The sequence below is a fragment of the Sesamum indicum genome, linkage group LG7 (assembly GCF_000512975.1).
Source record: "Sesamum indicum cultivar Zhongzhi No. 13 linkage group LG7, S_indicum_v1.0, whole genome shotgun sequence".
Taxonomy (NCBI): Eukaryota; Viridiplantae; Streptophyta; class Magnoliopsida; order Lamiales; family Pedaliaceae; genus Sesamum; species Sesamum indicum.
The window spans coordinates 9,608,211-9,622,028 of NC_026151.1; the positions used below are offsets into that span (position 1 = coordinate 9,608,211).

General features: G+C 27.7%; 3 protein-coding genes across 3 annotated transcripts; all 3 read left to right on the forward strand.

The window, feature by feature from the left end:
- LOC105166833 (S-norcoclaurine synthase 2-like) lies at positions 119 to 930 on the forward strand. The gene is made up of 2 exons (XM_011086323.2): positions 119 to 419; positions 515 to 930. Exons 1-2 carry the CDS (start codon positions 236 to 238, stop codon positions 811 to 813), a joined length of 483 nt encoding a protein of 160 aa, XP_011084625.1. The 5' UTR covers positions 119 to 235; the 3' UTR covers positions 814 to 930.
- LOC105166834 (S-norcoclaurine synthase 2-like) lies at positions 5,380 to 6,029 on the forward strand. Its single transcript, XM_011086324.2, has 2 exons — positions 5,380 to 5,596; positions 5,683 to 6,029. Exons 1-2 carry the CDS (start codon positions 5,413 to 5,415, stop codon positions 5,982 to 5,984), a joined length of 486 nt encoding a protein of 161 aa, XP_011084626.1. The 5' UTR covers positions 5,380 to 5,412; the 3' UTR covers positions 5,985 to 6,029.
- LOC105166836 (S-norcoclaurine synthase 2-like) lies at positions 10,988 to 11,862 on the forward strand. Its single transcript, XM_011086325.2, has 2 exons — positions 10,988 to 11,214; positions 11,301 to 11,862. The coding sequence occupies exons 1-2, from the start codon at positions 11,031 to 11,033 to the stop codon at positions 11,600 to 11,602; spliced, it is 486 nt and encodes a 161-aa protein (XP_011084627.1). The 5' UTR covers positions 10,988 to 11,030; the 3' UTR covers positions 11,603 to 11,862.

A 13,818-nucleotide genomic window follows, 5' to 3' on the forward strand; every position in this document is an offset into this window, starting at 1 on the left:
ATCAAATTTAATCATGTATGGCAAATATAATATATTTGCCGTGTGAACGGTATACCATTAAGAAAAAATAACTAAGTATATGACTAATATAATACATAATTATTTTATAATTAATTAGTTTGGGCGGCCATACTTAATTTGCAATAATTCTCCCCATACCTAATTAACCCCTTAAATATTGGTTGCATGTTGCATCTATCTATTAATAAATTGACAAAGTTGAAAAAGAGGGAAAATGGAGGGAAGAGTATTGGAGGAGATAGAGGTTAAGGTACCTGCAAGCGAAGCCTGGAAGCTCTGCGGCAGCCTCCTACTCGCCAAGATCGTGGGCGAAAGGCTTCCCAATCTCTTCAGTAAGGCGGAGGCCATAGAAGGCGATGGCTCTGCCGGGACCATCCTCCACGTCTTTTTCGCTCCAGGTATATATTGATAATAATAATAATAATAATTATTACATAATTTTGAATCCGGATTGATGATTAACGGCGGAAGGAGATGATGAAATTGGAAATAGGGACGGCGGGGCCGCCATGGTACAAGGAGAAGTTCACGGTGGTGGATAACGAGAGGCGAGTGAAGGAAGCGGAGGTGGTGGAGGGTGGGTTTTTGGATCTGGGATTTACACTTTACAGGGTGCGGTTGGAGGTGATAGAGAAGGAGGAGGAGGAGTGCGTGGTTAGAGCCACCATCGAGTACAAGTTGAAAGAGGAAGCTGCTGGGAATGCTGATTTGGTTTCCATTCAGCCCCTCGTTGCTATGATGCAGGTTGCTGCAGATTACTTGACCAACAACTACACCACCACCACCAACTGATGCACATCTCCAACTCCAACTACTCCTTCCGTGTTGTGTATTATATATTGCAATGATATGAATATGTTCAGCTAAAATTCCCCTAAGAAATGTAAACTTTTGCCCTTTAAATAGCTAGAAATTTTGAAAAATCATGATAGAAGAATAATTTCCTTTTTTTTTCTTTTTCCTAAAAATAAATGCATAAAGACAAAAATAAGCCAAAAGACTAAGCTATGTGCCAGTTATATGATCATTTTCCAGCTAGCGATGGTCATATTTTTACTGAAAGATCGTCAGATTGACCAATTTGAAAAATGTCCCTCATGCCTTGAACAATTATATTATTTTTAATATATTTTAGTATTTTGCCCATTAACTCATTGCGAAATTACTTTTTAATTATTTTTTTTAATAAGTAAAAAATTTATATTAAAAGTGCAGTATAAATTTATATATATATAATAGATACACAATAAATATAATATAACCAACAACTCATATAGGCTTCTTAAAAGAAATCAACAAAATACTTAACCAAAAATTAAATGTTTTTACAAAAAAATAAATAAATATATTTTATCATATTCTTTAAAGAAAGTATGTCAAAAAAACTGATATTTAATATTCATTTTTATCTAAAAAAATAGATAGTTAATAACTTAATTTTATTATCAGATTAATAAAATATTTTCATGAATTCTTTTTTGTATTTATTGTACTCATTTATTAACATTGAGTCTGTGAAAAAAAATAAAATTTAAACAATTTAACTCACTAATTATATTTTACTTTATTATAAATAAAAAAAGATATTTTTTTCAATTAAGAATATTTTAATTAAACTTAAATACAAAATTACTAAAAAAATTATTTGAACTAAATATATATATATATGTAATAAGAAAAATATTGTCTAAAAATTTAATTGTAGAATGTAAGCATTACATTTATTAGTTTAGGGGGTAATTGTTAGTACATGACGAATAGTTCAGCAAGTAAAGTGTATTTTATCCTAAATTATACAATATTAAAAAATTTAAAAGCTCACTATCTGCATTATATTTTACAGAGTAAATTGTTTATGTAAAACATACATAAATATGTATAAATGGTACGTAACATATAATTTTATTAAAATAAAATGTTATGTTATATTAAAATTATATATTTTATATTCAATTACATATAGTAGTGAATAAGTTGAATGAGCTGTAAGACTAACTCCAGATAAAATTTCTCACATGAAAGCTAATTTTCAGTTGACTTAATCTTAGCCGCAACCCATTTCCCTAGTTTTGTAGATGATATTAATGCTAATGCAAGTAGTCTATTTTTACTTTTTGTTTCATTTTAATCCTTTAATAGTCCCTACTCATTTAATTCTAATTCAAAAACTCATGCCCTTCAATAATTTATCAACAAGTTCAAAAAGTATCATTTACATGAAATAATTTATTATTTTTTTATAGCCAAAATAAGTGAGAACAATAATAGAACCATTATTTTCGTTAAAAAAAATAATATTAACACAATTACTTATAGTTCAGAAGTAAAAAAAATAAATATACTAAAATATACATGGATCGAGATCCGCATATTTTGTTTTTATTTTAAAATATACGACCTCGTCTCGGGGTGGCGGAGCACCGATTGTCATTATTTACAATTTAAAAAATTATTAATATTAAAAACATGTAATTGTATTTTATTATTAATAAAAATTATATTTTTTTTTGTAATTTGTCAAATAATTGCAATAAGGTCCAAATTTTTAAGGTCCATATTTTTTCTAAAATGCATAATTTTCTAAACATTGCAATAAAGCCCAAAATTATATTAAGGTCCCCTAATTTTCTAAAAGATTCATTTAAGTGCATAATTTCCTTAAAAATTACATTGACATCCTTAATTTTCTAATAATTTCATAAAATTCCTATTTTCCTAAAATTACAATAAGGTCCTCCAATTTTTTAAAAATTTTATTTAAATGCATAATTTTCCTAAAAATTGCATTGTAGTCCTTAATTTTCTAATAATTTCATAAAAATTCAAATTCTCTAAAATTACATTAAGGTCCTCAAATTTTTGAAAAAATTTATATAAGTGCAAATTTCCCTAAAAATTGCATTATTGTCCTTAATTTACTAATAATTTCATAAAATATTTATTTTTCTAAAATTACATTAAGGCCCTCGAATTTTCTAAAAATTTTATTTAGGTGCATAATTTCACTAAAAATTGCATTGTAGCCCTTAATTTCTTAATAATTTCAAAAAATTCTTATTTTCCTAAAATTATATTAAGGTCCTCTAATTTCCTAAAAATTTCATTCAGGTGCATAATTTTCAAAAAAATTGCATTGTAGTCTTTAATTTTTTTAATAATTTCACAAAATTCCAATTTTTCTAAAATTACATTAAGGTTATCTAATTCCCTAAAAATTTTATTTAGGTGCATAATTATGGTAAAATTGTATTGTTGTCCTTAATTTCTAATAATTTCATAAACTTTTTATTTTTCTAAAATTACATTAAGGTCCTTTAATGTCCAAAAAGATCCATTTAGGTGCATAATTTTTCTAAAAATTGCATTGTAGTCCTTAATTTTTTTATAATTTTATTAAAATTTCTATTTTTCTAAATTACATTAAGGTCCTCTAATTTACAAAAAAATACATACATATATAATAAAATTACATATAAATTTTGGAAAATTGCAGAAAATTATAAAAAATAAAAAATATCAGAAATTATGAAAATTTCTGAAACTTTTTTATAAAATTACAGAAATTCCCAAAAAAGTTTCGGAAATGTCCAAGCATCATCGTCATAATTTTCAAGCATCATCATCATGAAATCAATATTGACAATTAAAAAATTAAAAATTAATGAAAAAAACTCGAATATAAGAAGTTTCATGAACTCATAAAAAAATAATAAATATATATTTAATGTGTAACCAAAAATGATTATAACTAGCAAAAAGTTCATGTACTTCATGGACTCGTGAAACCAAAAATGATCATAAAATGAGTAAAACACAATAAAAAGAAATTCAATCTTTCATGATCTCATGGAACAAAAATTAAAAATCAATGAAAAAAAAATTTAACATAAGAGATTTCATGAAGTCATAAAAAATGGTAATATATTCATATTAAATAAAATAACTAATAAAATAAAAATTAAAAAGCAAGGGAGAATTTTTTTCCCCATACCTTGAATTATGAAAGTCTCTTTTCTTAATTTCTTGTCTATCACTTTTATATATATTGGTGTATATATATATGTGTGCATCGATAAGGCATACACCTAACGTAATGAAGAGAAATTATAAAAATTAATCAAATTTAAAATTTAAAAAATAAGAATATCTTACGTTTTTGTTAGAGAATACATCATTCTTCTTTAATAAGCATTGTTATTTATCACAAATATTTTTAAAATGCATAAATGTTGAAAACTAAATACTGAAAGTTTGAAAAATTATAAAGATGAAATATTATAAAGGCGAAATTTGAAAATTAAGAAAAATAATCTTTAATACTCTCCACAATTATGAAACAACCAATTACCATAATTTGAAACAATACAAAAAATCAAAATTATAAAAAATTAGCATTAGGTCAAAATTAGATAATTAAATAATACTGGAATATGATTATAATTCATAGGAGATTAAATTTTAAGAAACAAGGAATAATAGATTTTTTAGATTTCAAAAATCAAATTGCTAATTTGGTACCACTATGTAAACAATATAAAAAAATTAAATATGTTAATTACTGTCAGAAAATATGTACGGATTAATTGAATTATAATTTAAATTATATTTTAAAAAATTAATTATGTGAAAGTAATTTTGATTTAATGATTTCGAATTATTAATTTTTTATTTAGTCATGCATTTGTTAAATATTTAAATAGTTTTATATGTATATATCATCTCAATTGCAAGAAAATAAAAAGAAATGAACAGTACCGACTAATATTAAAAATATATGGTTACATATGGCGAACTTTCAATTAAAATAATTTTAACATAAAATTCATTTTGAAATTGAAATAAAAATAATTATTACCACAAAAGAATATGGGGATGGGAAATATATATGTTACAATCAATTAAGGAAATTATTTATTGCCATTAATACTTACTATTAATATTTACCTATTAATTAAGTATTTTGATTATTTAAAAACAATATAAATTCTAAGAATTCACCTTTTGGTCAAAATAGAAAAAATTTGGTCAAAAGACCCCCTTCAAATATTATATATAATAGATATGATTTTATATGGTGGATTTTCAATTAAAAATAATTTTAATATGAGATTCATTTAGAAATTAAAATGAAAATAATTATTACCACAAATATATATTGGGGTGGAGAATATATATGTTATAATCAATTAAGAAAATTATTAATATTACCATGAATACTTACCATTAATATTTACCTACCAATTAAGTATTTCTATAATTAGAAAAAATTCTAAATTCTAAAAATCACTATTTGGTCAAAATTGAAGAATTTGGATAAAACATCTCTCTTCAAATAATATATATAGATGAAGTGCTTGTAGTTCCCTTCACAAAGTTGAAAAAGAAGGAAAAATGGTGGGTGGTGTTTGGGAGGAGATTGAGGTTAAGGTACCTGCAAGTGAAGCGTGGAAGCTCTACGGCAGCCTCCTACTGACCAAGGTCACGGTCGAAGCGCTTCCCGATCGCTTCAGCAAATTCGAGGTCATAGAAGGCGATGGCTCCGCTGGAACCATCCTCCACATCTTTTTAGCTCCAGGTACATTGATAATATAATGATACTTAAATGATTTTGAATCTGGATTTATGGTTGACGGCGAAAGGTCATGATGAATTTGGAAACAGGGACTGCGGGGGCAGCGTCATACAAAGAGAAGTACACGGTGGTGGATAACGAGAAACGAGTGAAGGAAGTGGAGTTGGTGGAGGGCGGATTTTTGGATTTGGGGTTTACAGTTTACAGGGTGCGGGGGGAGGTGATAGAGAAGGAGGGGAAGAAGGAGGAGTGCATTGTGAGAGGCAGCATAGAGTATGAGTTGAAAGAGGAAGCTGCTGGGAATGCTGCTTTGGTTTCCATTGAGCCCCTCCGTGCTATCATGCAGATTGCTGCAGATTACTTGACCAAAAACTACACCACCAACGTCTGATGCACATCCATCTCCCTCCTACTACTGCTACTCATTTGATCTCGTTTGGGATTTGTCTAAGTTATGTTATGTATTTGAATTGGAGGATGGAGGTTGGGACTGTTCCCTCAAAGACTTTGTATAAAGAGAATAAGTGCGACGACTTTCTCCGCAAATAATAGTTCATGCATTCAACGTCGTTTCTCTGCCGGCCTCCAACTACAAATGTTTATATCACCAACTGACAATCACATTTCTCTTTACTCCAACCAACGTGACCAAAGATTGAATCGGTTACTGAGTCGCTAATCTATCAAGTTAAAAAAATATATACATGTAGGAAATCAGTATCATATATCCTAATTGATTAACCTAAAAAAGTAATAAAATAAATGCAAACTACAAATAATTAAACATATATGTTTGGTATAGGTATGGCAACAAATTTGGTATACTTCTTTGTCGGATCCGGGCCAATAAAGTGAAACCTGAACCTGCCTCAAACCCGTCCTTTAATAATTTTTTATATTTATTTTCTTGTATTAATACTAGTTATTACAAAATTATGATATTAAATGTAAATCCTTAAACAATTTTCCATATGTCCAGTTCTATAAGAAACACAAAAAATTTAAAAACAGTTGAATGTATTATATATATTATATATTCATTTGAAATTAAAAAAAAATATGTTAAAGTATTTAAGTCATATGATATTATTTATTGAAACAATTATAAAAACAAATAACTGAATATACTATCGATATTTTATAATTTATTTTAGATTCAAAATTGGAATATAGTAGGTTCCATAAGCTACGTCTGTTTCACTTTTGGTCTCATTCGTTATTAGCATTTTTAGTCCCGTAACTTACAAAAATTAACACCTCTCCTCATCCATTTTTTTGTATACTTTATTTAAATACATTGATTAATGTATATTAATACTTTTATCATATTTCTTTTTAATTGTTCACGCATGACGTGTACATAGACTGCCAGTTAAACATAAAACAACACGAGATTTAATTTTAGGAGTTAAAGATAAGTCTAATAAAATTAAATCTTAACAATGTTTATTATATATTAGCAGCTACAATTTTGAAGAAAAAGTTGGTGGAATGTACTTTTAACTAGATTATTTGTTGGATTTCAAATATATATAAAATTTATTTTAAGAGTTTTTTATAGAACTTTTTCTATAAAATGGAATTATATATTTAGAAAACCTCTAAAAATGAATTACATATATATATATGAATTCCAACACATAATTTAGTTAAAAATATATTTTACCAACTTTTTATTCAAAAATCCAAATACTTAATAAATATTGTTAAGGTTTAACATTTTTTAAATTTATCTTTAACTCTTAAAATAAAAAATTACTGACGTAGATTTTATTTATTGTATTTTCAAATTAGATAAGTTTTATAGCATTTATTCATATTTTTGGTTTTTTGTTTTTGTAACTACTGAAGGAAAAAAAAAAGAGACAGTTTATTTTTTAAATTAAGCAATATATTCTTATCATGTTTATAAATTTTTCATTATTCACACAAGATAATTGCAACATATCAACATAAAAAAATACTAAAAAAATATTTTTTTTAGTTTAAAAGAAGGATTAATTTGATAATTTTTACAAACTTAAGGGACTAAAATAGTAAAATCAAATTTATCGACCATTTTAGGGCCAAAGAGTCAAAATTAACACGGCCACATTTTCGCTAGAAAATGGTCAACGGGACCAAATTGAGACAAAAACTATAGTTTAAGAATACTAAAGTTAAGAAATGAATTTAACAGAGTAAAGTGATTTTAAATGAAAATTTAATAGACCAAATTGAATATTTACCCTAAATTTTATTAATATTTCGTAAAATATTGTAAAAAAATATTTTTTACACTAATAATTAAGTCTATTATTGGTGTAGTACAAAATATTTAAATGCTTTATTTTTGTAGAATGGTAATAAAGGCATAACAAAATAAAGAAATTTGGACGAAAGTACTCTATTTAGGTATGTGCAAACTAGCCGAGCTCGCAAAAAATCTGAGCTCGAGCTCTAGTACTAGACAATGTGCTCAAGCACGAGCTCGAGCTCAAACTCGCGAGCTGCTTGTCATTCCCAAAAAGAAAAACCAGCGCAACAATACGAAAATAGTGGAGTTGCAACAGTCAACACATATAAGAGATAACAATCACAAAAATCCAAACTCCATCTCTAATACATATAACATCATTTGTCATTCCCCAACTATACACAACAACAATGGTACAAAAATCTAGCCAAAGTCTAATCACAACCAAACAAAGCCTTCAATCAGTCATTTGTTCAAACACCTTTAAAGCAAAATCTGCTTTCTTCTGCAAACTGTAAAAAAAAAAAATTACAAAGAAGAAAAATACCTGTTAATGGTGGAGCCGAACCGAGGGTGTGTCGTGTGCCGATGGATTTGTGGATGTGAAGCTGGAATTGGAGTTGTGCAATTTTTTCCGTCTTCGCGCTCGAGAGAGAGGGGGGGTCAGACTTTAGAGAGAGTTTTCACTTAAATCACATTACATATGTTTAACTCTCCTGACTTCATACCTTTTCTGTTCTATTTTTAATTTTAATTTTAATTTTAATAAATTTATTTATTTATTTATTTAATAAATAAATATAGGGATAAGATAACTAATAACAAATATATTTTGTTGTAGTTCAAATCAAAACGTATTAAATTGTTGATTAAGTTTGTTTTTAGATAAATACATATTTTAATATCATCTAAAATTCAAATATGCTATATTGACTAGCAACTTCAATATATGGTGAATTTAAAAAATAAATGCGTTTTGCTGTAGCGAATGTTGAAATTATAACGATAAAATTCATATGTACTACATTAAATATTATTTACAAAAAAATTATCAAAATGTACTAAATTGTTGATTAAACTTTTTTCTAAATAATACGAAATAAAATACCATATTTTAATATCATCTAAAATTAAAATATGAGACATGGACTAATAATTTTCATATATAGTGTATAAATACATTTTGTTATAATGGATTGAAAATATATATCCATTATATTATTATTTATTTAGAAAACAATTATCAAAATGTATACCAAATTGCCTATTAAGTTTATTTTTAATATAAATTAAAATATTATATTTTACTATCATTGAAAACTAAAATACGAGATATTAACTAATAATTCTAATTGATGATGAACTTTTAATATTTATTTACAAGAAAAGGTATCAAAACTTATTAAATTATTGCTTAAGCTTATTTTCAAATAATATAAATAAAAATACTATATTTTATTATTATGTAAAATTAAAATAAGAGATATATTGACTAATAACTCTAATATATGGTGAATTTTGTATATAAAGTTTATCTAATTATTGAATATACACTTAAATAATGCTTATAAAAAAAATAAACATATTAGTTTTAAAGATGTATTTGTAATTTTTAAATAACGAAAGAGTATTTGTAATTAAGACAACCACAAAAAAAACCCATTGCAATTTACCCTTTAGATTATAGTATACAAATTTGTAAACGTTATAATACTTAACATATTTAATTTTTCTTTTAATGCAAGTAAAAACAAAAGTTGTACAATTTTGTCAACAATGTTTATATTTGTGTTTTTATAAATATTTAGATTTATATGTCACCAATCACATATTTATTTGAATTATATATATATACATTTCTTTTTATTTTGTTTCAATTGATACTATATGTATCAAAATTGATTAAAATACGTAATTTAAATATATTGATTAATGTATATTAATATTTTTATCATGATTTTTTTATTTTTTTCACAGATTGGGTGGGCGTGGGCGTGGACTATTGGTTAAAATAAAAGAAGGCAAGATTTGATTACAAGTTATTGAGGAGCTATTCGTCGATGCGAAATTAATGAATTGGATCTGGAAGAGGTCATTTTCATACTTGAGAACAGGTCGATGTATTCGCTGCCACCCTGTTTTGCGAATTGAATATTCTTTTTTTTTTTATTATTATTTCAAATCATTCTTATGTTTAAAATTAATGGTTGAATCACGTTAGATGTATAAAAATTACTTTCAATTGTAATTAATTAAATAGTTTACATATATATATGTCAATGTATATATAATTCTACACCAACTTTTTTTTAATTACGTAATTACATCAATATTTTATTAAATTGAATAATTCGATAGTATATTAGTTTGATCAATAAATTAATATGACAAAAGACTATGAAATAAATATAATAAACTCACATAAAATGAAACAAATACTCATTTTCATCAATATATAGTATGACTAAGAACTATAAAAATAAATGTATAAAACTCACTAATAGTGAGACAGATACATTCACATCTAGTCTTAAAGTTATTAAGGACTCTAACCTTAACCGTTAGCCTAACACATTATTGTAAATTCGATATCAATCATAAAACACAACTGCTATATAATTAATTCTGGTCTGATTTTGACCAGCGTCGAATATGCGACCTCGATCAACGATCTTAATTTGTCCACGTAGCCTCCCCAAATCTGTGATAGGTCTTGAGGAATAAAACTAGTACGTCAGGCTAGTCGAGTTTGTCCTGACGAAGACCCTCCGAAGCTCAAATTAGTTGGTGGTCGAGATAGAAATATGCGATCTAAGGTTAAAGCAATAAATGACTGTTACCTTGAGTGAGTGAGATCTGAAGTATTTATAGGGTCTTATTTGATACTATAGATCAGACCACGTGTTCTCATCTAAGCCTCTCCTAATTTCAATTTTGTGGTGCTTAGTCATCTTCTGGTTTCGGGTCAACCCGCAAGACGGGTCTTAACAAGCCAGACCCACGACCTCTTGCGAGAATCTTGATGAAATATCCATTTTGCCGTGAATGAAGGACTTTTTTATCTTTTAATAAATAAAAACCCCCCATCAAATTTGATAAGAGGTTTGACTTGAATTTCTAATTTAAATATAGCTTTCATCTATCTATGTATAAATATGAAGTGCTCCTAGTTTCCTGCACAAAGTTGAAAAAAGAGGGAAAATGGTGGAAAGAGTTTGGGAGGAGATGGAGGTTAAGGTACCAGCAAGCGAAGCCTGGAAGCTCTACGGCAGCCTCCTACTAGCGAAGGTCGTGGTCGAAGCGCTTCCTGATCACTTCAGCAAAGTCGAGGTCGTAGAAGGCGATGGCTCCGCCGGAACCATCCTCCACATCTTTTTAGCTCCAGGTATATTGATAATATAATGATACTTATATGATTTTGAATCTGGATTGATGGTTGACCGCGAAAGGTCATGATGAATTTGGAAACAGGGACGGCGGGGGCGGCGTCATACAAGGAGAAGTACACGGTGGTGGATGACGAGAGACGAGTGAAGGAGGCGGAGTTGGTGGAGGGCGGGTTTTTGGATCTGGGGTTTACACTTTACAGGGTGCGGGGGGAGGTGATAGAGAAGGCGGGGAAGAAGGAGGAGTGCATCGTGAGAGGCACCATAGAGTATGAGTTGAAAGAGGAAGCTGCTGGCAATGCTGCTTTGGTATCCATTGAGCCCCTCCGTGCTCTCATGCAGGCTGCCGCAGATTACCTGACCAAAAACTACAACACCAACGTCTGACGCACATCCATCTCCATCTCCATCTCCTGCTACTCTTTCTGTGTTATTAATTTGATCTCGTTTGTGATTTGTGTAAGTTAGTTCATGTTATGTATCCGAATTGGAAGATGGAGGTTGGGGCTGTTTCTTCAAAGACTTTGAATAAAAAGGATAAATGCGACGACTTCCTCCGCAAATAAATAGTTCATTTATCAACATCATTTGTGCCGCCCTGCAACTACAAATGTTTATATCACCAATTGACAATCACATTTCTCTTTGACCTTCTACTACTCCGACCAACATTGTATTTCAAAAATTAAAATAAATTATCCTCTGTCAATGTTTTAAATAGGGGTAATTTACTTCATTTTTCAAAACACAAATAGGGGATATTTTGCTCATTTTTATATCACAAGAATAAATTGCAATTTTCCCTACCAAAATGTGACCATAAATTGCATTCGTGATTTTATTTTAAAAAGGATAAAATGCTTGAATGTTTTGAGGAAGCCAAAGAATGTGAGGCCAAAAGACATGCCCATTCCTCCTCCCTCTATTCTGTCTTCGTTTTCTTGAATTATTGATTAATTAGTTCCTGTAAAATGTAACATATACCAAAAAAATCTGAAAGTAGAGAAAGAAAAATCTACAAAAATCACCAAGAGATGATTGATCAGAATGAAAGACGTGTTGAATATCAACTTGAGGTGGAGAAAAAGAGAGAGGGGGTCCAGTGGGGAGGAGAAGACGACGTGTGAAGTAACGTAGGCAAGTTGGGAAGGGTTGAGAGACGTTTAAGAAAGGGTATTTCTGGTAGTTAATTAAAATACATTAATCAATCTATATTAATACTTTTCTTATAATTCTTTTTATTTATTCACACATTGCCTTTGCGTGAACTGCTCAAATAAAACAAGCCAAAATTTAATCATAAATTAATAAAAGTCTTTGTTTGTCGATACCAAATTAATAAATTGGATTCTGAAGAGGGTTCAGTACAGGTCAATATATTCGTTGCCAGCTTATTTTGCGAATTTTTTAATTCATTTTAAATCATTCTTATGTTTATAAATTAATGAATGAATCACGTTATGTGTATAAAATTTACTATCTTTTGTAATTAATTAAGTAGTTTACAAATGTCAATGTGTATATATAAAATAAAGCAAAGCATATAATAACATATGAAGTAAAAAAAAAATTAAATATTTCTATTCGTCAGGCATAAATTTGGGTTCATCAGTATTTAATTGAAAATATTCTACGCCAATTCTTTTTATAAAAATGATAAATTTAGGAATTCATCAATACATTAGTTCGATAATGTATATATATCTATATGACTAAATTTATGAAATAAATAAATACTTATTTCGATTAATACATCAATATAATTAAGAATTATGAAATAAATAAAATAAACTTATATAAAATGAGATAAATACTCATGCGTTTATTGAAATTCAAACCTATAACCTTAAATTTATAAAAATAGAATCCTAACATTAATCATTAGACTAACACAATAAGGTAAATTTTACACCAAGCATGCGATACAGTTGTATTTTAATTAATGCAGAATTCTGGTCCGAACACGGGTCGACAAAACTATGTCGACACTTTTGAAGTCATATTTAATTATATAAGCACTTTTTAAATTGTAATTACAAATTAACCATGTAAGAAGGACAAATTAAATTCTACAATTACAACTCTGTGGCAAATTACATCGACATCCTTATAATTGTATGGGATAATTACAACTTTGGTCCTCATATATTGCCATTAATTTGTTTTCAATCCATAAACATATTTCAATCCTATTTTTGTCCTTCAACTTATAAAATATTAACAATTTCTGTCATCAAGCCTAATCAATGATAATTTTGTCCTTTCAAAGAAAACATATAGTCTAACTATCTTTTTCTTATGCTCATGATCAAACCCAACGTGCTTTTTAAAAATAAAATTTAATATACCTTTTTTTAATTGTTTTATTTCCAAGTCATTCTAAATTTTTAATTTTACGGATTTTCTCCATTCATATGTATATTTCAAGAAGCGCAAATATATCAAATTACTTAAATAGGAAACAAAAGATTTTCTGCAAATAATATGTGTTACCTAACTACTAAAATAAAAAGGAAATAATTCATAAGTAAAGTTACCTTTTGTCGAGCCAAAATTATTGTATCCAAAAGAGGTATCTTTAGATTTCGGGGTGGATTAATATT

Bases quoted from the DNA above. Each gene is read 5' to 3' on its own strand.
- LOC105166833 (XM_011086323.2), top strand. From the start codon at position 236: ATGGAGGGAAGAGTATTGGAGGAGATAGAGGTTAAGGTACCTGCAAGC. The intron at 420-514 runs GTATATATTGAT...AATTGGAAATAG, and splicing joins CCACGTCTTTTTCGCTCCAG to GGACGGCGGGGCCGCCATGG.
- LOC105166834 (XM_011086324.2), top strand. From the start codon at position 5,413: ATGGTGGGTGGTGTTTGGGAGGAGATTGAGGTTAAGGTACCTGCAAGT. The intron at 5,597-5,682 runs GTACATTGATAA...ATTTGGAAACAG, and splicing joins CCACATCTTTTTAGCTCCAG to GGACTGCGGGGGCAGCGTCA.
- LOC105166836 (XM_011086325.2), top strand. From the start codon at position 11,031: ATGGTGGAAAGAGTTTGGGAGGAGATGGAGGTTAAGGTACCAGCAAGC. The intron at 11,215-11,300 runs GTATATTGATAA...ATTTGGAAACAG, and splicing joins CCACATCTTTTTAGCTCCAG to GGACGGCGGGGGCGGCGTCA.